At 39.5% G+C, this 25,344-nt stretch overlaps 1 protein-coding gene and 1 non-coding gene across 3 annotated transcripts; both read left to right on the top strand.

Annotated features, from left to right (window-relative positions):
- The first annotated feature begins 2,521 nt into the window (after positions 1–2,521).
- On the top strand, positions 2,522–2,628 carry LOC130460269 (small nucleolar RNA R71). Its single transcript, XR_008920194.1, has one exon. It is a non-coding gene; the product is annotated as a small nucleolar RNA R71 (small nucleolar RNA).
- Positions 2,629–5,078: 2,450 nt separating this feature from the next.
- LOC110792129 (RNA pseudouridine synthase 4, mitochondrial) lies at positions 5,079–24,764 on the top strand. 2 transcript variants are annotated; one of them, XM_021996939.2, is made up of 13 exons: positions 5,079–5,619; positions 5,728–6,323; positions 6,706–7,561; positions 9,030–9,392; positions 9,877–9,945; positions 10,064–10,207; positions 10,287–10,334; positions 10,436–10,516; positions 19,127–19,240; positions 19,398–19,502; positions 23,555–23,660; positions 23,831–23,877; positions 23,969–24,764. In XM_021996939.2, the coding sequence occupies exons 4-13, from the start codon at positions 9,033–9,035 to the stop codon at positions 24,329–24,331; spliced, it is 1,437 nt and encodes a 478-aa protein (XP_021852631.1). In that variant the 5' UTR covers positions 5,079–5,619; positions 5,728–6,323; positions 6,706–7,561; positions 9,030–9,032; the 3' UTR covers positions 24,332–24,764. The 2 variants fall into 2 exon arrangements, with proteins under 2 accessions (XP_021852631.1, XP_021852630.1); XM_021996938.2 differs by lacking the exons at positions 5,079–5,619; positions 5,728–6,323; positions 6,706–7,561 and having other exon boundaries at positions 7,585–9,392.
- The last annotated feature ends 580 nt before the right edge of the window (positions 24,765–25,344 follow it).

Raw genomic sequence — 25,344 nt, 5'->3', positions numbered from 1 at the left:
GATCCGAATCGGGCGATTTGCGAAAGCTCATTTTCTTGACTTTTTCCTGCCCAGAATCATCCTTGACTTTTCCTCGAAAATTTCATCAACCGCCCGATCGGGCAAAATTATTTCGCCCGATCGAGCATTCCACTCGCTGGACCGCCCGATCGGGCATGCTGCGCCCGATCGGGCGGAAATAAACTGCAAGAAACTCATCCGTGCGCGCCCGATCGGGCGCACCTCGCCCGATACGGATCGGGCGGTTTGCAGCGTGCTTGGCCTTGTGCGTAATTTCACTTTCTCGAACTTGGAGCTTTAGGCCTGCACATTATTAAACACCCAAATAGCGTAATTCCCTCTTCTCGCCTCACTAACACCAAAAAAACAATACTTAAACACACTTAGGTATGGAAATACTAACTAAACACACAAAAATTAGAATCAACAATCAAACTTATACTACTAAGGCAATAAATGGATAATGAAATACTCATCCCCTATGAGATTGATGTAATGTCCCCATTACAGTATCTCCGTTTATGCGCAGACAATGGACATGAAAGGGATGAGAGCCACGACAGCTCATCGAATGGGGGCACCAAAGATGGTGCCATCTGGTGTCACATCGATTACCTTGGATGAGCTGTGTGGTGCGGGAAGTGACAGATCACGACCCCGATCACGAATACGATGTCCACCGTTTATAGAACTTTCGGCCCTTTGGGTCGTGGCATCATCAATCCGTCCCTTCTTTCGAACCCATGCCGAAGAGTGCATACTCTGATCACCTCCACCTGCAAGACAATTTGAAACATGTGCTTTTTCCGAGGAGTTATTAGAGTTAGTATGAGTCAATTCGGTATTAAAATATTCATTAGAAACATTGACTCCAAAACATGACTCCTCTACCATAGGGTTCTTAGCAACATGGGTTAAATTGAAAGTAACCTTATCATCCCCCACATTTAAGGTCAGCTTGCCATTCTTGACATCTATGATTGCCCCCGCAGTGTGTAGGAAAGGCCGACCTAAAATAATAGGAATTTGCCTATCCTCTTCCATGTCTAAAACAACAAAATCAACAGGAATAAAGAATTTACCTACTCTAACAGGCACATCTTCTAAGACACCTAGGGGGTATTTTACAGATCTATCGGCCATTTGCAGAGTTATGTTGGTAACTTTTAAATCACCCATGTTCAACTTAGTACATACAGACAGGGGCATGACACTAACACTGGCACCTAAATCACATAAGGCTTTGTCAATAAAAAGGTTGCCAATATTACACGGGATAGAGAAACTCCCGGGGTCCTTCAACTTGGGTGGAGACTTATTTTGTAGTAAGACACTACACTCCTCAGTAAATGCAACAGTCTCCACCTCACTAAATGCTCTCTTCCTAGTCAAGATGTCTTTCATGTATTTAGCATATGCAGGTACTTGAGTAATTAATTCAGTGAAAGGAACTGTTACCTGCAGATTCTTTACCACTTCTAAGAACTTACCAAACTGCTTGTCTAGCTTGTTTTTTAGCTGACGATGAGGGAAGGGAAGTTTGATAGGTGGAACTTGTATCTCAACTTTCTTCTCAACCTCTGTGTCAGCTTCCTTATCCTTGACCACCTTCTCACTTTCTCTTGGCACAGCACCACTAACAGATACTTCAACCCCTTCCTCTATAGTCATAGGTGGCCCATCATACTCATATCCACTCCGCAGAGTGACAGCATTTACAGACTCTCTGGTCACAGGATGTGAAGGGAGTTGACCTTTGGGTCTCTCTGCAAGAGCGGTAGCCATTTGTGCCAACTGTTTATCCATGATCTTGTTATGAGCAGTGAGGGCATCGATTTTGGCATCCTTTTCGCTTAGAGATTTCTGCAATTCCAACATCATATTCCTCATCTCTACAAGCATGGGATCAGGTTGTGTGGGTTGAGGTTGTGGTGGTAAGCCAGGTGATCCACTAGGTTGCGAGTTGTAGTTACTCCGCGGTTGGTAGGGTTGTTGTGGTGGTGGAGGGTGTTGAATCTGGTGGGGGTTCTGAACATTAGTACTCCTATATGATAATAGGGGGTTGTTTTTATACCCCTCATTGTATGAGTTGGAATACGGATTGTTCTGCTTGTAGGACTGGAATGCATTGCATTGTTCGATGGAGCTCCGACATACCTGTGCATAATGGCCTTGCATCCCACAACTATTACAGACATTAGCAGATTGGGCACTCATTGCAGCGACACTAGCATGTTGGGTGGATTGGGAAGATGCGATCTGTATATTGTCGAGCTTGTGATGTAGGGCAGTTAGCTGAGCAGTAAGTTGTTCAATAGAATTCATCTCATGCTTAACACCTCGGTCGGCAAAACCTCTAGGATTCCCATATTGGGCACTATGGATGGCCATCTCCTCAATCACCTCCAAAGCTCTAGGCACCTCCAGTTGCATAAATCTTCCACTAGCAGCTGAATCCAAAAGACACCTAGACTCATTACCCAGACCATTGTAAAACTGCTGAACCAGGAACCAGTCATCCAAACCATGGTGTGGGCACTCTCTTTGCAAGTCCTTGAATCTCTCCCAAAATTCGAACAAACTCTCATCTACTTGTTGAGAGATACCTAATATCTGACCCCTCAGACGAGTTGTCTTCTCAGGTGGGAAATATTTAACATAGAATGCAAGGGCCAAAGAATTCCAATCGGTGATTTTCATAGCTACGCGGTTGAGACTGTTAATCCATAGCTTGGCCTTCCCACTCAATGAAAATGGAAAGAGTATCTCCATAGTCTGCTCCGGTGTTAAATTCTTCTGCTTAATGGTGGCACAATACTGAATGAAAGACTGAATGTGGAGATTGGGATCTTCACCCTTTTCCCCACCGAATTGGTGTCTCTCGATCATGTTTATCAGTTGGGGTTCAATCTTGAAATTCTCGACCGCAATGGAAGGCATGATTGCCTTGGGAAGCATAGACAGACTTGGTTTAGAATAGTCTGTAAGCCTTGGCACAAGTGGGGGTGGTGGTGCTTGGTCACCCATCTCTGAATCTGTATGGAATAGATTGCTAATCAGATGGTCGGATTCAGAGTCAGAATAGTCTCTCAACTGTTCAACGAATCTACGCCGTCTACGAAAGGTCCGTTCAGGTTCAGGATCGAACGAAGTCAGATCGCTGGTAGGGACAGTCCTGGGCATAAACAAGCAAGAACTAGAAAACAGTCGTGAGATCCGGTCTCAAGGAACGAGAGTCCCTTGAGAAGTGACAAACAATAATCTAGAAAAACAATTAATAACGGAAAATAAAACCGTTTCCCCGGCAACGGCGCCAAAATTTGACAGGCTCAATCGCACTCCTATCAAAGATAAACCTAACGTTCACCAACTAAAAATATAGCAAGGGAAGCAGGGATCGTATCCACAGGGAAACAATGTTCTTTCTACTATTAATTAACTAATCTAGACTACTGGTAACAAAGAAATGGATTGGTTTGTATATTAAGCTAAGGCAAATAATCAAACTGGAATATAACAATATTAAGGGAATCTAGGGCAGCGGTTCACCACAAATGCAGACCGGGATTGGACAACGGACAATAACAATTAATTAACAATCATAACTAGGAAAACATGCATCTCTCATCTTATGAATTCCTTAGAATAGAACAACTAGCGGGCTCTCGCTACGTACTAGAAATAATTCCTATCTAATAGCCACAGACCAAAAACATCAGATTTATACCTCTCGGCGCATAATCTAAGGTTAATCAAACTCAAATCAAAATAGTCCGACCGAACAGAATTGACGAGCAATAATAATAAGCTATAGAAATTATAATCAATCAATCAAATAATCAAGTCCACATATAATCCCAATCATGCATTCATGGATCCCCTAAACCCTAGAAATTAAACTACTCACTCATGATAACTAATAACAAAGCGATTAACATAATGGAAAACATGATCAAAGCAATAGAATAAATTAAAGTAAGAAACAATACCTAATTCTCCAACAATGGAAATTGAAAGCTTGTGTTTTTATATCAATCGAACTAAGTGTTTGAATTAATGTAGAGAGGAAATAAAACTTAGAAAAAATAAACTAAGGTTTTAGTGCTGGAAAATAAGATGATCCTAAAAAAATAAAACAAGTTTGCTTATATAGTTTTGCCAAAATAAGGCCTAAAAACGGAATTAAAAACGCGAAAAACTGCTGGAGGTTGGCGTCGCCCGATCGGGCGACGCTTCGCCCGATCGGGCGAATCACTCGATAGTCGGCCCGATCGGGCCAAAAATGCGAAATCTCCATAAAGCCTCCAGATTGACCGCCCGATCCGGATCGGGCGAGCTGCGCCCGATCGGGCGCGCGTTGATGAACTTGGCTTGCTTATACTTCCGCCCGATGGTTGCATTTCGCCCTCAGCTTCCAGGGCGATTTGCAATCTTCAATGTATCTCGCCCGTATCGCCAAGTCTAACTCCCGGGGCTCAACCATAAGCATCTAAGGCTCCCGAAAGTCGACGATGGAAGTCCCGAACTTCTCGGACTCATCTAGTGGCCTTGATCAACAATGAAACGGGTCTAAAACGACCAATTTCTCATAATCAAACCTGAAACTCAAGGCACACTCAATAGCACACATTAGTACTAGAAACGGCTCCTAAGAGCACGTTTGATACATAAAAGTACTAAGGGACGGGGGTAAAAACTCTATATAAAACGCATATATCACTCTTCTCTTGGCTTGCCTCAAAAAATTAATAAAGATGAGCTGCTAGCTTGTATGATAGTAGTGTGGGCTGTGTGGGATTTTAGAAATTAGGTGGTGTTTAATGAACCCTAGAGCGGCCTGCAACAAGGAATTGTGGGATTTTTGAAACTTGTTAATGACTTAAGGAATACGATTGTGTTGTGTTCATAAAGACAAAGGGGCAGGTGGGGGGCTCGAGGTCTTGCTGGCATGCTCCTGCTAGGGGTAAGTGGAAGGTGAATGTTGATGCAATAATTATGGAGGGGGGTATGGTGGGTTTGGGGGTTTGGGGGTTGTAATTCAGAATTTTGAAGGGGAGGTTGTTGTTGTTGGTGTGAGGATATACAAAGCCTGATGGACGGTGGAGCTGGCAGAAGCAATGGCTGCAAGGTTTGGGCTTGTTGTGGCGCAAAGGATGTAGTTTAGTGAAGTGGAGCTGGAGTGTGATGCGAGAAAAATAGTGATGGATGTGTGTGGAAAAAGAATTGGTAGAACACCTTTTGATCTAATCATTGAAAATTTTTGTAGTCTAAGTGAAAGTTTTGTTTCTTTCTCTTGCTCTCATGTACGTAAATCCGGAAATACCGTGGCCCATTTAGTGGCTAGATTGCCACCCATTGATGGGGTCAACATGTATTCTTAAGCTCTTTCCCCCAAGGGATCTTGTCTTTGGCGGAACTTGATCTTACAAATTAATAAAATGGCCTGGTCTTTCCCTCAAAAAAAATATGCTGGTATCCTAGCCACTATTTTCTTCACTGGACATAGACTCTGCTGAACTTCATTACTGAAATGTTTGGAAGGAGGCCTACAGAGCACACAAAGGTTGTTTGTGCAGGCCATCTAATCAGTTGCTTACTCCAGATTCTTCCTTCTGTCAGGTGCATCCTCCTTCATTCTTTACCTGTTTTTTTGTTAGTATATTTTGTCCCTTTGTACTAGCAATATTAATCTTGGTTGGTGTGGACCTCTGACAAGGGATTCTACAGGTGCATATTAAAATGTACATTAAAGTTGAGAAGTGCTTGAAGGCCAACTAGAAGATTCCCGGTTGCTTAAAGGGGTGGTGTTCAACAAGTATGTGATTCTTCCTAGACAAATGAGGTGCTTAAAGGGTTGAGTACATGAAAGCTAGAAATCAAAAAAATGTTGAAATAGTGACAGCTGAAGACCGGGGAGTCTTGCTGAAAATAGAAAGGTGCAATACTTCATTATGAAAATCCCACATCAGGTAGATCACAGTACTCAAACGCATTACAGTATTCTTTGACCAGTGTTGTTGAGTGCAGTACCATCCTGAATGCGTGAAGCACAAGTTGCCAGAATACAAGAACGAAAGCTGGTTTGACAGTAGCCGGGGTTATGTGTTATCCGAAGGTTTTAAGTATGATAAAAGGAACCACATTTTGGGTGTGGTTGACTGCGAAGATAAGTGCTTGGGAAATTGCTCATGTGTTGCTTATGCCTCCATCTACCCTAAATGGAACCAGTTGCGAACTCTGGAGTAATATTTAGCAGTTATAAGAAGATGGATACGTGCACACTTCTCACAGGATGTTGTACCTGCAAAGATAAAAATACAAAGGTACAACAACATTTTCTCATCCATTTTTAAACTTTCGGCATAAACTTACAGTTCAGTATAAAAGTTTTGTAATAATAGTGAAATTCGAATTGCAAACTGGTTTTAGATTGATGACATTCCTTGTCCATCCCGCTATTGACAGTTATGATTTAGAAAGGTATGAAATTTTTACTGCAACGTTTTGTTCAGTCACTTATATGCTGAAATGAGTTTGGTTTTCTTACGGGAGAAGAGAGAAAATTCCAATGACTTTTTGCATGGTCTTTTTCCAAGTTAATTTCAACTCTTTAATCAGCAAAAGCATTGTAGCCACTGTTGTCAATAAAATGCGAAACTTTCTTATTAGTTGTGCTAATTTTTCGTTTATGGGTGATATGTGCAGATATCATTTTAGGGAACAGGGGGAAGAGAGAATTTGGCCAAAAACCAGATAAGATTTTTTATTAAGAAATCATTTCGTTTATGGGTGATTAGTAGGAATGATTATACATTTCATTTACTGGTAGAAATCTCTTTTACCTGCTACTTTGAAATGATTATTATATACCAAGTTTTCCTTAGATATTTGTTAGTCATAGAAGTACTATTTTTATATACTTGATGGCTGTGATTTAGCCTTATATTGCTCACAGTTGTTGGGATCTATGACTAATTAAAAACTTTTAAATCTGAAACAGGAGATAAACTTCCATCTTATTATCAATGACAATCATGGATTATTTGATCTTGATAAAAGATGATGGATTTGTCTTCAGCCATTTATGCCTTCATAGTGTCTGCACTTTGGCTGATATTGTATTTGTTCTTGCTGTATTCATCAAAATATTCTCCGTTAAGTCTGTTGGCAGTCCAAACTATATCCACCAGTAAAGGGAACAGTCTTTCACCAACTGTTCTACTTCAATAAACTGTATGATTAACAAAATGAAACTGCTAGAAAACATCCAACCTTACGGCTGTTAGCGCCTGACCAGAGTGAATTTTACACAACTGATGTCAGAAACATAGAACACATTCCGAAAACAAGTTTTGACAAGTATGTGAAAGGCAAGTATATTAAAGATATACTTATTGATCTATTTGGGGAAGGAATATTTGTGGTTGATGGAGATAAGTGGAGGCAACAGAGGAGGCTTTCGGGCTTTGAGTTCTCAGCTCGGGTATTGAGAGATTTCAGATCTGCTGTTTTCAGAAGAAATGCTGCAAAATTTGTCAGGATTATTTCGCAGATTTCTAAGGTAAATGACATCTTAAATATTCATTTAAGTGTTAATTAAACATTGATTATGCTTTTATGATCTGATTGCTTTAGTTTAATGTTTTATAATCCCTTGTCTATAGGTTGTTGTTTCAATTTCAAGCAACACAAAAGAAAATATGTTAATCGCTTTTATATTGTGGCCAGTTGGAAATTTTCTCAAAGGCGCTAACTTCTTGTTGCAGTTATGCAGTAACAGTAACGTTATCTGAATAGACATTCTTAAGACAGTTGGTATGTTTAGCCTGGCCAAAGATGAAGGACATATGAACTGGTTGCTCTATGCCTCTATGACACACTATTCTGTTAGGATTACAGGACGAAAACTGTCATTCCAAAAATAAACAGTTTGGGATACCGATTATACAAAAACTTATACGAAGTATATGACGATCTTGTGTATAAAACCAACTTCTTGATAAATAGTTATATTTTCTAATAAACTAGTTACACATTGTGATCAAATAGTTATACTCTACAATTAATTAATTAAATAGGTATATTTAATTTCTAATCAAATAGTTATATTTTCTAATCAAATTAATTACACATTTCACTATATAGTTATGTTTTTTAATGATGAATCGACGGTCTTATGTACCGTTCTATTCCCATGTGTTTCGATCTGTGAGGTTGTTTGTTAGGCTTTAGCAACATTATATTGAAGAAGCGGGAGTAGCTGGCATGGATTGTGGTGATAAGGCATAATGTCCCACAGGCCTAGCTGACAAAAACATGATATGGTAATGGTATGGTGAAGATGATTCCCACCAAGCTTATGGTGGTGAAGACTTTCTCCCGGTACTAACCCCTCAGTTGTTTTGCAGTGAGGGACATGAGACAGAACGTTGATGTTGGTGTCATCAAGAGTGTCAAGAATGACCCAACTGGTGTCAAGAACGCAAAGGCTTGAACAGTTACAGCTTTTGTTGAAACATATTATCATAGCTACGAGTTTTATGCAGACTTCTTTTCTATTGGCAATTGCCGTGTCTTTTGTTTAGACTTGTTTCTTCATTGTCTTTTGTCGTCAATGTCCTCTGACACTCTTTCTCATAATTTAGTGTTGGATCGACGGTGGCGTGCTTTTGGTCTTTGTTACCCTGTTTGTTATTTGTGTTGAGATATTCTGCATGTTAAACAAGCTATTTGCATGGTAAATAAGTCTGCATCATCTGTAATACAATAGGATCAGCTCATTGGCGATAACATCAACCGAGCAAAAAGTACATATTTTCTTTGTTTTATCGTGCTTGATTTTAGAGACAAAAATTCATTATTTTTTACGGTGAGCATTTAGTGCGCGTTCGATCCTAGTGTATTGAAACATTAGTTATTTTTTATGTATTATGGAAAGTTGAGTAGGTTTGGAATTTCTTCAAAAATACGACTGTAAGACTCGTAAGAGTTTGACTCATTTACTAAACCCCACCGCACTTGAGAAACAGGGAATGGCAGGACCTTCCTTTCTCCGGCAAATTCTCCGTTCTTCAGCAGCCTCCGCCGCCACAAAAACCGAAAATTTGTTCAAACAACCACGCTACCATTTCGCCTCTGCCGCCGTTAAAGAGGAAACTCATGAGTTAACGGAGAAGAACGATAGTGGTGGGAGAGGCAAAGGAAAGTGGGTAACTTTACCGCCGTTTACCTCAACCGTTAACACTGACTCGCTTGGTAGAAGACTAAGCCGCCGGGATATCGAAGAAGCGAATGAGTCCATTAAAACGACGACGTCTGCTCTGAAATGGGTTATTCGTTGCTGTCCTCATCTCCCTCAATCACTTGTCCAGAAACTCTTTCGTCTTAGACAGGTTTGTTTTTCAATCTTTAAAAAATACGGAGTATGAATTAATTGTAAATTAAAGCATTTTTGCTCACAAAAAGTTGATTAATGTTTCCAATAATGTTTGATTTATGTGACTGTGTGAGGTATCCATTATTCTCTTGCTTATTGAATTTAATATAAAAGCAAAATTTGTGCAATGTTATTGGAACAATCAAGCAAATTGACTCTTTTGATAGTGCGGGAAAATGATATGTTATGCTCCATATAGACATATAGTAATGCTTTGGATGTTTTAAGGAAATTATGTAATGTCCCTAATTGTGAGCAGCTATAAGTCTTTGAACTATGTGACGATTATTTCGGGATAGAGGGAGTATTCGAAATTTGTTTTAGGCATAGGGAATACTCCATGATCACCTTAAAAATAAGAACAAGAGCAAGTGTGTGTGAGGGGGTATTATTGGGAATATTATTGCTTCAAAAATATTCACTGTTTGAGGCTGTGGCAGGTTAGAAGAGAATGTTTAGAAGGAGACGTGTACAGCAGCGGTGATGCCCAAGAATTCAGGCTAAAAAGGGTAACTTTAATGAGATAGCTCATGTATTTTGTATAATTGTATGTGCCTTCAATGATTATTGTTGTTAAGTGCCCATCGCAATTTTATTCTGAGGATCAGTTTCAATATTTTTTGGAAGGTGGGAGCTAAGGACTCGATGAATAAAGGAGAGCGTATCTTTCTTCCTATATCTGTACAAGGATCATCACCTGTCAAGAAGCAGCCGAAGTATGAGTGCAGCGAAGCAGAAATGAATTTCATTCGCAGCCTTGAGTTGTATAAGGTGGGAGTTGAATTTGAATTTTGGTTGTTGTATTTTGTGTTTCACTTAGATAACGACTCTTATTACGTTGTCAAATCAGGATTCTGCCATTATTGCCATCAATAAACCCCCGAAACTGCCAGTACAGGTAATGGGCAGGTATACCATGTACATCTTTGTAATTTCTGCTTTGGAATGTAAGAAACTGAGCATCCTTGCTTCATTCTTACTGGGTTCAACATTCTTCAGGGTGGCCTTGGGATCAAAAAGAGTTTAGATGAACTGGCTGCTACAAGTCTCAGATATGACGTTATGGAACCTCCCAGGCTGGTGAGTTATTCATGAAATTCTTTTGTTGTTCTTACTGTGGATTTAAATAATTACATAGTACCTTAAGTGCTGCCATAGGAAGCACAGTGTGCTCCAGGCTTCTAGTAATATAGTCTCTGGTGAAAAAAATCAAATGTAACCGATAGACTATGAAATAGTCAAATGCAAGTATTAGCAAATAATCTAATTATAGCAAGTGTATAATATCCCTTGTGTGCAGCTAATTAGTCCCCTAAATTAACCTAAGATTATGCTGTCAGTTACAATATTAGTTTGTATCTGTCAGTTACAATATTAGTTTGTATCTGTCAGTTACAATATTAGTTTGTATATATTGATGATTACACAATCAATAGAAATCACGGAAAACATTATCTTACATGGTATCAGTTTTGGTTACCTTCCTCTAAACCTCTACCCTAGCCGTCTCCTCCCTCCCTCCCTCCTCTTCTTCTTTCTTCGTGATACCTCCCTCATGGCCGAGAAAGCTGGGTTCCATTCTGCCCTTGCTGTTACTAATGTCAAGTCTCTCATCACTATCACACTTGACCTAGAAACCGGCCAATATCACGAATGGGCAACACTTTTTAAGGTACATGCACTCTGTCCTTGATCACATCATCCCTCCTTGATCACATCATCCCTCCTACGGATGAAAAAGAGCTTGCCGCCTCCGTCGCTGCCAAAGCTGCTGACTTGCCACCTTATGGAAACGACTAGATGTTGTTTTCCTCCAATGGATTTACGCCACCGTCTCTCCGGACATTCTCTCCACCATCCTCGTTCTTGATAATCTTGCTGAAAATGCCCGGAAACGTGTTCATCAGATTTTTCAGGACAACCAGAATTATAGAGCTGCTTTCCTTGAAACCAAATTGACTAACACAAAGATGGTGGAGTTCTCCTCGGTGGTTGTCTACTACAATCGCCTAAAGTGTCTTGCGGACCAATTGGCCAACGTTGGGTCTCCTGGTGCTACGCACTCTTGCGGGACTGTCTAAAGCCTATTCCTATTTTGTCACCAATATACAGAAGAAGAAAACTCTGCCTTCCTTCACGGAGAGTTGTTCTCGGTTAAAGCTACAGGACACCACTGCCAAAGAACGGGCTCGCGACGCCGGGTCCACGACCGTTCTTCTCATGGATGATGATCCTCGTCAGTCGTCACAATCTCCAACTCACAATCATGGAGGTAATTCTAATTCCAATGGTCGTAATTCTCATCATAATAATATTAATAATAATCGTGGCAGGAAGAATAATTATAATCGTGGCAAAGGAAATAATACCAACAACAACAACCGTGGCCGACCAGCCGGCCGCGACGGTGGTCAGACCAGCAACCACCAACGTGCGGTGGTCCATCCAGCCACACCCACCGCGGCACAGTGGCCCTACCCCGCCTGACCAGGCTTGGAGTACCAGCCATGGGCGTTGTCCCCTTGCCCGTATCCAACATCTGCTTGGGCGCAGGGGGCTCAACGACCTCCAAGGCCCAATTCTGGTCCGAGGGTGCTAGGCCCACCTCCAAGGCCTCATCAGACTTATGCAATGCAGGCGCCCCCATTTTATGGTTATGCACCAACCAATATTGAAGCCGCGATGCACACTCTTTCTCTTCACCAACCGGATTATAATTGGTATATGGATACCTATCACATGACCGCAAATCCAGTTATTCTCACGTCTTATTTTAATTTGAGCAAAAATACTGGTATTGTTGTTGGAAATGGTAGCACTATTCCAATTCGTGGCTATGATCATACTTCCCTCACCCCTCCTAACCCCCCTTTGCATCTCAAAAATGTATTACATGCACCTAAACTCATCAAAAACCTTATCTAAACTCATCAAAAACCTTATTTTTGTTCGTAAATTGGCTAATGATAATAATGTTTCTGTTGAGTTTGATCCTCTTGGGTTTTCTGTGAAGAATTTACGGACGAATTTACGGACGGGGAGCCGTCTCATGAGACGTGAGAGCGTCGGGGAACTATATCCACTTACTGCCATCCACAAAGCCACACCACCATCCACCTTCTTAGCTGCTTCTCAAAATTTATGGCATTCTCGACTCGAGCATCCGGGCAATGCCAGTTCTCTTCGGAACAATGATTTGATTAAATGTGATAAAACTCGAACTTCATTATGTCATTCTTGTCCTTTGGGAAAACACATTAATCTGCCATTTCATCACTCTATGTCTTTTACTGCTATGCCATTTGATATAACTCACAGTGATTTGTGGACATCTCCCGTTTTGAGTTCTAATGGGCATCGTTATTATGTTTTTTCTTGGATAATTATAGTAATTATTTGTGGACTTTTCCTATCTCCGCCAAGTCCCAAGTTTACTCAATTTTCCTATCATTTAAGGCATTCATACGAACTCAATTCGAAAGAGATATCAAAAACATTCAATGTGATAATGGGCGGGAATTTGATAATGGACCTTTTCAATCCTTTTGCACGACTAATGGTTTGAATTTTCGTTTTTCAGGTCCACATACCTCCCCTCAAAATGGTAGCGCGGAACGAAAAATTAAATTCATTAACAACATGGTGCGTACAATGCTTGCCCACGCCTCCATGCCTCCCACATTTTGGCATCATGCTCTTCAAATGGCTACCTATTTTCTAAATATTCTCCCCACCAAACTCTTGGGCTTCAAATCTCCAACTCAAATCCTCTATCAAAAGACCCTTTCCTATTCTCATCTACGGGTTTTTGGGTGTTTGTGCTATCCTCTCTTTCCGTCCACAACTATTAATAAGTTACAAGCACGTTCCACACCTTGTTTCTTTTTGGGGTATCTATCCAATTGTAGGGAGTATAAATGTTATGACTTGTCAAGCAAGAAAATAATAATCTCAAAGGCACGCCATATTTGATGAGGAACAATTTCCATTCTCCAAAATTCATACTCCAAATATGAATTTTTGGACAACGAATTATCACCCTACCTCATACAATACTTGACTTCCCCAAATCCAGGCCCAACCCACGCTGAGGCTGCAACTCAGCCCAACACCCTTGCTGCCTAGCAAGCCCAGTCCACTACAACTTCCTCGCCTGGCCAGCCTGCTCTTGGCTTCTCCTCGTCAGTCCAGCCCACAATGCAAGGCCCACTGCCACTCAACACCCCTCCTCCATTCCCAACCCAGCCTATGACTCCCCATGCTATTGGACCACCCACCCCCTTAGCCCAACCAATTCAGCGGCCCACCCGTATGACCACTAGAAGTCTAGAAGCCAACATTGGATTCACAAGCCCAAAATCCCATTTAATTTGAGCACTTCCACCACTTCTATTTCGCATATTCCGCGAAATCCCATAAGTGCTTTAAATGATCCGAATTGGAAGGCTGCCATGGTTGATGAATATGATGCTCTTATTAAAAATAAGCGTGGGAGTTGGTTCCCCGTCCTCATAATGTTAATCTCATTTGTTCTATGTGGATTTTTAGACATAAAAAGAAATCTGACGGTTCTTTTGAGAGGCACAAAGCCCGTCTTGTAGGTGATGGCAGGTCTCAACAGGTTGACATTGATTGTGACGAGACATTTAGTCCGGTTGTCAAACCGGCTACAATTCGGCTGTCTTAAGCATTGCATTATCACATTCTTGGCCCATTCATCAGTTGGATGTGAAAAATGCTTTTCTTCATGGCAATCTTCAAGAGACAGTTTATATGCATCAACCAATGAGATTCAAGGATCCAACTCATCCAGATTATGTTTGTCTCTTGAAAAAGTCGTTGTATGGACTTAAACAAGCCCCACGGGCATGGTACCAACGATTTGCTGAATTTGTTCACACCATTGGTTTCTCTCACAGTCGCTCCGATCGCTCTCTCTTTATTTATTGTCATGGTATTGATATGGCTTATATTCTCCTCTATGTTGATGATATAATTCTTACAGCTTCTTCAGATGCTCTCACATTATCATTCATATCCTTGCTCAGGGCAGAATTTGCAATGAAGGACTTGGGTCATTTGAGCTGTTTTTTGGTATCGGTGTCACCCTCCAGGTGGCATGTTCCTTTCTCAGAAAAACTATGCAGCAGATATAATTGAGCGTGAGTAAGTGCAAACCCAACCACACTCTAGTTGACACAAAAGCCAAGCTTGGCTCCTCGGGTGGGAACTCTTATGATGATCAATCTCATTTCCGTACCCTAGCCGGCGCATTACAATGTCTCACCATCACACGGTCAGACATCTCTTATGCTTTTCAACAGGTGTGCCTCCACATGCACGACCCAAAAGTCGAGCACATGAATGCTCTCAAGCGCATTGTGCGCTATATTCAAGGTACCATTGATTTAGGTCTCCATCTGTATAAGTCTACCATTGCTTCTCTTGTCTCCTATACAGATGCAGATTGGGGTGGATGCCCAGATACTCGACGATCCACCTCCGGTTATTGTGCGTTTCTTGGTGATAACTTACTTTCCTGGTCGTCTAAACGCCAACCTACTCTATCTAAATCAAGTGCTGAAGCTGAATATAGAGGCGTTGCTAATGTAGTATCCGAATCATGTTGGCTCCGAAACCTACTATTGGAACTCCGGTTGTCCTATCTAGAAAGCTACATTAGTTTATTGCGACAATGTAAGTGCTATTTATCTTTTCGGAAATCCAGTTCAACACCAACGCACTAAACATATAGAAATGGATATTCACTTCGTGCTTGAAAAAGTCGCACGTGGAGAAGTTCGTGTTCTTCGTGTCCCGTCCCGTTACCAGATTGCAGATATTTTCACTCGCGTACTTTTTTGATGATTCCAGGGACAATCTAAGCGTACGATAACCTCCCGCTTTGACTGCGGGGGTGTGATAGACTATGAAATAGTCAAATGTAAATATTAGCAAATAATCTAATTATAGCAAGTGATATCCCTTGTGTACAGCTAATTAGTCCCCTAAATTAGCCTAAGATTATGCTATCAGTTACAATATTAGTTTGTATATATTGATGGTTCACAATCAATAGAAATCACGGAAAACATTATCTTACAGTAACTTCAAAAATCACGCGTTTTCTGAGAGGTTACAACTTAGCTATTCACAACAAATTCACGACCTGTTTTGGAGCGGTAATAACCAGTGGGAATGAGAATGAATGTAAGTGTGGTTTGGCAAGGACAATATCATCACAATGTCCGTGATAATGAAATCTCATCCAAAACTTGTGGTTTTCTTCATAAAGTTTCATTCCCACCCAATACCAACCCCAAATGTTAATGGATGGTAATGGAAATTTATGGACAATAGACAACTTGACCATGGAAATGAAAATTGATTTTATTTACATATAAATTAATTTTCATTAACTCCATTTATTACCAGCTACCAAATGGGTTGTCAATGTTAAGGACTTGGAAGTTAGAAGTCTAGGTTGTAGAATTGTGTGCATCTCTAGAGTAGGTCAACAATGCTAGGATGCTCGGACTCGCCCCACCACCCCTCCGTACCGGTGTCGACACGACACGACGCGACGCGGGTACGGACACGGAATCCGGACCGGACTCGCCATGGGGAAAATGGACTCGTCTTTTAGGGTTTTGTAAACCTAGATCCGAAAATAGAAGCCTCGAATCAGGGATATGGAGACCGAGACCTTAGGGCTTTTGGCCGCCTGAGAAATGCGAGCTCACTAGGATATTCGCCGGCTGGGTGATGCTCTTGGATGTTTTGCAGACAGACTCCATGGAAGTCGATAGCTTTAGTTTTTTTTTTAAATAAGGAAGCAGGTGTGGACAACTGTCAGCCACTATCTCCTATTTAAAAGTGAATTAAAATAATAATAACATGGGATAATGGGGTTGCGAACTGTTTTATTTATTTATTTTTATTAACTTTTGAGATTCTTTTTGACTTCTAACCCCATTTTCTTTTGGGAATAGAGATCACGTGTATTAATATTTTACTGGTTTCAACTTTCAAAACATTTTTACTTTTAAAATTCTTTTATAATCTTACAAAAATACGTATTAATATTTATTTATACACGTATTATAAATATTGAAGTAATAAGTAAATTAATATTTTTTTAATAGTTGTTGTGTCCCCGAGTCCGTATCTGAATTTTGGACACTTCTAAAACGTGTCCCCAAGTCCTTAATTATTAAAAAGTTCGGGTCCGACCCTTAGACCCGTACCCGAGTCCAAGCATCCTAGCAACAATGTACTTGTAAACACAAATTTCAAGTGTGCAAAATAAGAGAATCAAAATATGTGAACAAAATATAATGTTATTGATTTTCTGTATTTGGTACAATCTCTAATATTTTCTCCTCTGATTCGATCTCCACTTTGAATTTGACTTAGACTCACGCAATGATTTGATTTGGTTCACGAACTAGTTTGATTTGTACTTGAATGAGGGTCTTCTGCATGGAATTAAAACTCGGCCGTTCCGTTACGTAACGGCCGTTCTGTAACCTATTTTGGATTTTCCGTTACGCGAAAACCCGTTACGTTACGGTTTGACAAAAATCACGTCTTTCTCCCCGCGACGTCCGTTACGTAACGGTGACTTGCCGCGTTAGACGTTTTTTTCTCCGTTACACCGTTCTTTTACATAAATTGACCAAAAATATTTTTGTAATTAGTTATGTATTTTATGAAACATGATATTTCTAGCGCTTATTTGTTCACAGAATATAATAGTCACTCATATTAGGATATATTTGGTTATATTGTCTTGATATAATACTTTTTAGACTAAAAATGTAATAATAAGGCTTAGACATGCTAACGTGGTTTTTTTCAAAAAATTCACACCGCGTTAGCCGCGATCCGTTCTATTCTTCCGTTACAAGCGGTTTCCGCGACAACGCGACCGTTACCGCGAACGCGACCGCATCCGCGTTTTTTTCTATGGTCTTCTGGCTTGATCTCGTTCAAGGATATTGATGTAGAATAGAACGACACGTCAGTTTTGTTGCTTGTTCTTCTTTTATGAATGATTTGATGTTGTTCACGACCCAATTTGCTCTTCTCGAATAAGGGTCTCTGGCTTGATCTTCTAGAATGGAACTGCACGTCAATTTTGATGCTTGATGTTCTTCTTCTAGGGAGAGAGTTGTGACTTGACTTGCAGGGAAAGTATTTGAGAGTTTTTTATGTTTTGCTGTCTGTTTCTCCTCTCCGGAAAATGAGGTAAAATACTCTATTTGTCTGGACTTGGTTGTCATGACCCATTTACAACAGTTTTGACCCACTTTATTGGGTTTTAACCACAAATAAACGGTTTATACTTAAAATGGGCTAAATTATATTTTGTTCATCCAAATTAATTCAATTTAATGGACCGTCAAATATATACTGAGTCAATATTTTGACCTTTGACCCGAATAATATCCAACGTGGCACATTAATAAATTTTCCGTGCCTACAGTACCAAACGTAGTTACTACAGATTTTCTGCTGAATGTCAAAGTTTGTGCTTCATCAGCGGAGATCATACTAGTATACTACTTGGACTCCTTTATTGCATTTACATTTGGAAGATTAGAATGGGAGAGAACACTGTGAGATAAAATTTAGAAGTGAGATGACCTATTTTGTAATTCTGCAGTTATTACTGGTGCTTGCTTCTTCCCATTTCCAACAGCGTTGAAATAGGGAATTTCACAGCTTTAGAGTTAGATAATAATGAAAGAATTTAAATATCTCATTTTCAATTAGTAGGCCTGTCATTTCCTTTCCTATTCTGTCAGAAATATAGATACTACCTCTGTACAAAGTGCGGGGGCAAGGTGTGTACATCAAAACGCCCTTAATTTACCCCGCATTGGTTAGTGGTTAGAAATGATGAGGTAATAGTAATGCCTAAATTGCTGCTTGCTATTGTTCATGGTTAGCTAGAAGAATAGGAGTAGAAGTCTAGAACTTAGTGGAATCTAGTATTTGTTGTTAACTGTGAACTGCCAGTCGAGATCGAAGTCATGGAACTTAATCACTTATTAACTACTACGTACCGTGTTAGATTTGTGACTAGTTGCAAGGTGTAACTAGGGAACTTATATCACTTTCTTTTTCTCTCCTTAAATTATCGTCTCCCTTCCTCCTCTGTCTTTTATGGACACAATTTTTAATATTGTTTATCCAGCGAAAGTTTTGCCAGGAGAGCTATTATTGGTTTAGTAAAGTATTATCTTTTAAGTGGGCTTGCATTTTATTCACATTGGGACTTCCTCGGTTCCAATTTAAATGCCCCACTTCTACAAGGATGTTATGTAAAAAGTAGCTTTCAGGGAAGGATTGACTTAGAATGTATTGTTATTAATGAAAGAAATTGGATCATTTTGTAAGATCTCTATTTAAGTTGTATTAGTTTGAAGTAGTATATATTAAGAGAAAAAATGAACCTACTGAGAATGGTATGACTCCTGAATTCATGATGACATTGTGAATTGTATTTGAAGTTCATCTTGGAATTATGTGTAAGGTTGGATAGAAGCAGACACTGATTCTATATTTGTAGCGGAATCATGTATTAGTTGTAGCAGAAGTCACAACAAAGTTGAATCATCTATTAATTGTCTTGTTTTCATGTGTAAATAAGCTTGTTGCTGAAAGTTTCATGTTTCTTCTAAGGTGCACAGACTCGATAGAGATAGTAGCGGAATCTTGGTGATGGGAAGAACACAAACAAGCACAGCAATCCTTCACTCTGTTTTCCGGGAGAAAACTATTGGTATAACAAAAGATGTGAGTTGTCGTATCTTTCAAAGTCAGTAGCCTTTTCTTGACAGGCATCACATTAAAAATTTAAATTGAGGTGTTCTTTTTGATTTTTTATGTGTGTTACCCTTATTGCTATGAGATTAACCGTGATTAAGAAAAACTAATGAAATTTGATTCTCAGAAGGAGGTTGACTGGGGGAAGAGAATCCTACAGAAGAGATACTTGGCACTTGTCTTTGGGGTTCCCAAACATGTCAAGGGGTTGATTTCAGTACCCCTAGCAAAGGTGCTTGCTCTTGTCATTAATCTCTTACATCAACTATTGATCTTGTATTTGAACTCTTTTTTCTTTATTATTTTTGAACTCTCAACCCATAAATTCTTGACACTAGTTTATTCTTATTGGTTGTACTCAGCCTAAGTGTTGCCGAAGTGTCACCTTCTCTTCAATTTATTATCTTACCTTACGGCGATGCTTTGGAGTAATTTCTAGGAGCATCTCACCTAAAATCAAATATCTGATTTTAAAGTATCAAACAAGTACTTGGAATATTGATTAGTTTCCCCAAAAAATTGCAATTTACCTATTTATTTGCATACAATTCGAGTATTTGTTATCCTTATTATTCATAACTTCGTATTTTTTTCTCTAAGAAGCATGACAATCCGGAAAAATACTTGTTGTGAAGGTTGATAAAAACTTTGTCCTGTTTAGTGTATAGAACTGGATCAAAGATCTACTACCCTTTGCAAGACACCATTCATGACAAAAGATACATTTTTGAACTCATCAGAAAATTACAGCTGTTGGGGGTAGGCTCTCAAATAGTATTTCCTTGTTGCTTAAGGGTCCATATTTGCCATCGGATATAATTGACACCAAAGTCAAAATGCCTAATAATCTATACTTAAAAACTTTAAAATACTGTAATACTCACACTTATAAGGCCTCTTAAGGCCAGGAAATAGGTTAATGAGAATCAGAAGGAAGCTTAGCATTGTGTAATGGCTGAACGGCTAATTAGTCCATATAGGATTCTAGACCTAGGACTTAATTTCCTGAGCAAAAGTCACAAGTCTTATCCAGGATAGTGGTAAAATATCTAGTACAGTAGTACTTTACAAGATTTGGAGGAAAGTCTCTTCAACTTCCAATCACTAGACGAGGGTATTTATTGGCCATCCAACTCATAAACACACCTAAATGGTTGTGGCTTCGCCAACCTTTCGAAGGTTGTAATTCAGTCTGATGAGATTCTTGTGAGGCTCATTGGTAATCAATATCTAAGTGAATATGGGAGACATCTTTGGACACTATTGGAGGGGTTTTGCAGAAACTGAAGGGAATTGTTCCAGACTCTTTGAGTGACTCCTTCCCATAGATAAAAAAAGCGGTATCGTTCACAGTCGCGGGATCGGTCGCGGAGTCTCGGTAACGGAAATGATGCGTCAGTCGCGAACCGTGTCGCGGTTGTCGCGTAGGAATTGGAAATTTGAAAAAGAAGCCCCATGTCAGCCTCACTCACTACCTACCCTAGTCCCCCTCCCCTAAACCATACACGTGACATAATTAAATGAATTTGTTTGTCTACCTTCTCTCTCCTCTCTTGTTTCTAGATCTGAAAATGGAGTTCTCCACTCTATTTTAGTGGAGTTTCTCCATTTTTTTCCCTTTTCCCTTTCTTTTTGTCGAGAACATGGGAAATTCGGCTGAAAACCGAGTAGATGTGAGGTTAATAACGTTTAATGCGGACAAAATTCGTTCGGATCGGTTGAACCGGCCGAGATCTCGCCGTTTTCAAAAACACCTTTACAACTCGGCATATCTCGTATCGCCGGCCTCCAAAACCTAGTTAACTCGGGCGATACGAGTTAACTCGGGCGAGTTTTTACACCATGCTCCTTCCACAGTCACGTGAGGATTACATTGCCGTTGCAAATTTTGAGATATTAAACTTACTTTTATGAGGTTTAATCTTGCTGTGGCCTTCCAGTAACCGAGTATCTCGCATGATACTTGATCAGGATTTATTACCTTTGGGAAAAGTAATAAATCATAGTTGAGAGACTCATTTCGGACTTCAAGAAAAATTCATAAGTCTTAATTGGTATTCAGAACACAGATGATACTAGACTGAATAGATGGATATCATGTCAAAAGCTACAAGATATGAATCTGAGCCTATGTGCAAGGCCTAATCAAGTCCTGGAGAGGGGCATTTTGACTTAATCAGCGTTCATTTTTCAGATATGGAACTCAGAGAGAAGTCTTTCTTCTCCAAATTACCCTTCTTGGATCATCTAGGAATTAGGTTACATATTGGTCATTCTAATAAGATGATGAAACACCAAATTGCTGCAACCGAGCCCCATTTGATGGCTGTATGTTACTCATGCTCCGTGAGACCATTTCGAAGTTCATTGGAATAGTTTACGTGAATCAGGGCAGGGGGGACCTTTGTATGTTGTACTGTTGTTCAATAGCCACCATGTTTCTATGGGACACCAAATGCAAGATTTTAATTCTGCAAAGGCAATAGCCCATAAAGCACGCGTGTGAACCCATTTCGATCTGAAGATCATGACAGGAATTGGAGGAAAGTCTTACAGATTCTAAATAACCTGTAACTGTCCCTTGAGACGCATACTGACCATTTTCTGTATAGGACATTAGATATAAAGCAATTTTGAGAGAACCTTTTTTGGCAGCGGATATTCATGATTTTGCGTACTGTTGGGTGTTGGTAAAATTGGTCAGTAAGTCCTTAGGGATAGTTTGATGGCCCTGGTTTCAATTTATGATGCTAGATTGAACTGAGATCTGTCGTCCTTTCCAAATGTCGGGAAGTGTTGACAAATATGGAGGAAAATTTCCCTGTCTTTCAAGAAAGCTCTAGGATTGACCAATCCATATGGGTAGCCTGGGACTTAAAATGATGCTAGGCTCTGCAAAACTCGTAGGCATTGTTGTTAGAGTAATGATACATGTGACAGAGCTATACAACAACTTTAGCAATTGCAACGGTGAAAATAAATGCTAGTGGGTATACCTGTTGTTCTTCAACTAGAAGAATCTTGATGTTATACTCTACAATAGTGGAAGGTGGTACTTCCTTTTATGTTCTTATGATGAAATGTGGTCTAGATTTCAGCCAAGTAAAAGGTAATTATTCAGGAAAAGGTTTTGAATTTTGTATTTTTTTTTAATATTGTTGAGATTTTGAAGAGACAGTCAATCTTTATTCATCTATCTACTCCCCCCCCCCCCCCCCCCCCCCCCCTTGTTGTCAAATGCTCAACAAAATTTCTTTCAATATTGTTTACATTTTCTTCCTATTAAAACCGTCCTATTAACTTTTCCACACATTTATTTTGAGTTAAGAATCGCTCTTATTTCTCCATATTAGCTTTGCTGGATTTTACACCATGCCCAAGTAAGTAGTTGCTTCTAAGGAGTATTTCATAAGTTACCACTCACATCCATCCGATCTTCTCGGCATCAAATTTTGGACATTCTAGAGGTTCTCTTGTCACTAGAGTCCCACTGACCTTTAGAACCAGATATTATATTGTACCTCGAGATGGAATGGATAAGGCTTATTGAATAGGTTATAAGTTGTGATTATGAGGCGAACACGTCCTGTAGAAAGTCTTTATGACTGCTCTATGTGATGTGGAATCAGGTCCCATTTGTGTATAACTCATTTTAAGATGGTCTCGCAACCAAATGTAAACCATTTCTTCGTAACTCTCAATTGTATTGTTTCCCACACAGCAATCTTAGTTTGTAAACCATTTCTTCATAACTCTCAATTGTATTGTTTCCCATACAGCAATCTTAGTTTAGACCTCCTATGTTAATAATTTTCTTTGGTTACACACACGGAAGTTGTGTTAGGGAGCAGGGCATGAAATAGGTGGGATAAATACACAAGTACCACACACTTTCCTATTGTAACATGTTCTATTCTTATTTTGGTGGAGTCACCATTGTAAATATAATAATATTACGATATTGTTAATTGCTTGCTTTTAATCCTGTCACAATGGAGTATACCTGCCTATTAAGCAGGATGAAAATGGAACAAACATACATTTTGCCGTTTCTAACTGTCCAAAGTTTGTGAACTTGTCTAAGCATTGTTTTTGAACTGGAATTAGATGATCAATTCTTCTCTGTCATTGCTTAAAAAAAAAAGGATACATTACCCTAATAATGCTCTTCTTTACTAATACTCACGCCATCCACGTTGGTGGCTCACTTTGTATAATTTTAGTGCTAGTTTAAGAAACATAAACATGGTTCATGAATTCACTTGTTCTGCTTGTATGGTTTAGGTGTTGGTAGATGATGGGAAGTCAGAGCGAATTACAGTTGCAGACAATGCTTCCTCATCTCAGCAGGCTGTGACAGAGTATAGGGTCATCGAGTCTTCTTCTTATGGTATCCTTCACTCTTTGGTATATTGTTTATTACAAAATTATATTATGATGTATGACCAGTTAGCACAAAGGTTCCATTCTGAACAATATTTGTTCCTGATATCTGATCAAAGAGAAGAATTTGGAAATATGGTTCACTGAAGTAGAGCTATTGTCTTGATAATTTTCCAGGGTATACATGGTTAGAACTATCCCCGGTCACTGGAAGGAAACACCAGGTAAACTCCGAGAGACATTTTTGTTGATGAATCCTGGCCTTTCTTTTAATGGATTTTGTTGATGGAAATGGCAATGTCATGTAAAATGCAGCTCCGAGTGCATTGTGCAGAGGTACTCGGTACACCTATTGTAGGAGACTACAAATATGGTTGGCAAGCTCACCGGAGATGGGAACCTTTACCATCAATTCCTGATGAGAAATTTGTTGAAGCAAAAGCGGACCCACTTGGCCTGAATTTAGAGTGTGGAAGCATCTCCGAGAAGCAACCCCACTTACATCTGCACTGTAAACAGATGAATTTGCCCAACATATCTGTCGCTCTTAAGCATGTTTCCCCTGATATGGAATATGACTTCTCTAAGTTGGAGACCATAAACTTGGTAGCCCCCTTGCCATTGCACATGCAGAGGAGTTGGAATCTTCTGAAATTTCTCGCTCAGCAAGATTCCTGAGTCCATAAGTATCCTTCTTTTGCAGATGGTACTCTCTACTTCTCTTTATTCTTTCCATTCATGTTGAGCAAGAGGCATGTTTTCGGCCTACATCATTAAGTTTTCCTTCTCCTTCCAATACGGCTTTGTTATATGGCCTCTGATATGTCGGATTCTTTTCTTGAGTTAGTTGAGTAGGTTTGCAAATGTTAAGGATTGGAGTAACTTTGATTAGAAATTAGTGACATATATAGGTTATATTACAGGAATTTAAGACTTTTTAGGGGATATATAGCATAACCAGGTCAGCGGAGAAGAGCAAAGGATTTCTTTTTCTTTTTTTATCTATAATTTGGCTTCTTGTTTACCAATTTTCCTATTCTATATTTTTATGTGGGATGTAAACAAAGAGCACCTTCGTATAGGTAATGTACCATTTCAAGCTTTACACTAAGTAGATTCTGTTAGCTATAATACACCGTACTGTTTTGAAATATTCGGAAAAAGATGTCAATTTTGGAAATAGGGATCACGGTAAACCCCGATTCAATTGTAGTACCCCATACTCTGTAGTAGAGATGGAAAAGAGAACCATGACCACTTATAGGGTGTTTTAGAAAATTCGTGATTAATTCTTTTTTATTAGGTCAAAAGAGCTGCATTATTTTCTGTTGAAATGGTTACTAAAATTAAGTTTTCATAATTTTCTTTAATACAAATATCAAATATGAGTGAGCCATGTTAGCGTAGAACGTAGAACTTTTCTCCTCAACATTGTCAAAACTACTGTACTTGAAAAGCGACGACTTACATGAAAAATAGAAAATCAAGAAAGGAAGTTGTTGAGTTTGAACTTGGAGTGTAAAACCTTTGTAATACGACATATTATTGGTCATTACCTACAATTTCCTCCGTCCAATTAAGGATTTATTTTCTGAATTTTGCTTTTATGGTTTGGTCTGATCTCATTTTTGTGTTTCGGTTATTCTTCTTCTGGGAGGGGTGAGAAAGAGAAAACAATTTCACATGTTTGT

Source organism: Spinacia oleracea, chromosome 4 (genome assembly GCF_020520425.1).
Source record: "Spinacia oleracea cultivar Varoflay chromosome 4, BTI_SOV_V1, whole genome shotgun sequence".
NCBI classification, from domain to species: Eukaryota; Viridiplantae; Streptophyta; class Magnoliopsida; order Caryophyllales; family Amaranthaceae; genus Spinacia; species Spinacia oleracea.
This window is presented reverse-complemented; position numbering and strand designations above follow the sequence as displayed.

What these genes read in the sequence shown, in the direction of transcription:
- LOC110792129 (XM_021996939.2), top strand. Translation starts at nt 9,033, where the DNA reads ATGGCAGGACCTTCCTTTCTCCGGCAAATTCTCCGTTCTTCAGCAGCC. An exon ending in AACTCTTTCGTCTTAGACAG is followed by an intron (nt 9,393 to 9,876) that starts GTTTGTTTTTCA and finishes AGGCTGTGGCAG; the next exon opens with GTTAGAAGAGAATGTTTAGA. An exon ending in TCACTGGAAGGAAACACCAG is followed by an intron (nt 23,878 to 23,968) that starts GTAAACTCCGAG and finishes TGTAAAATGCAG; the next exon opens with CTCCGAGTGCATTGTGCAGA.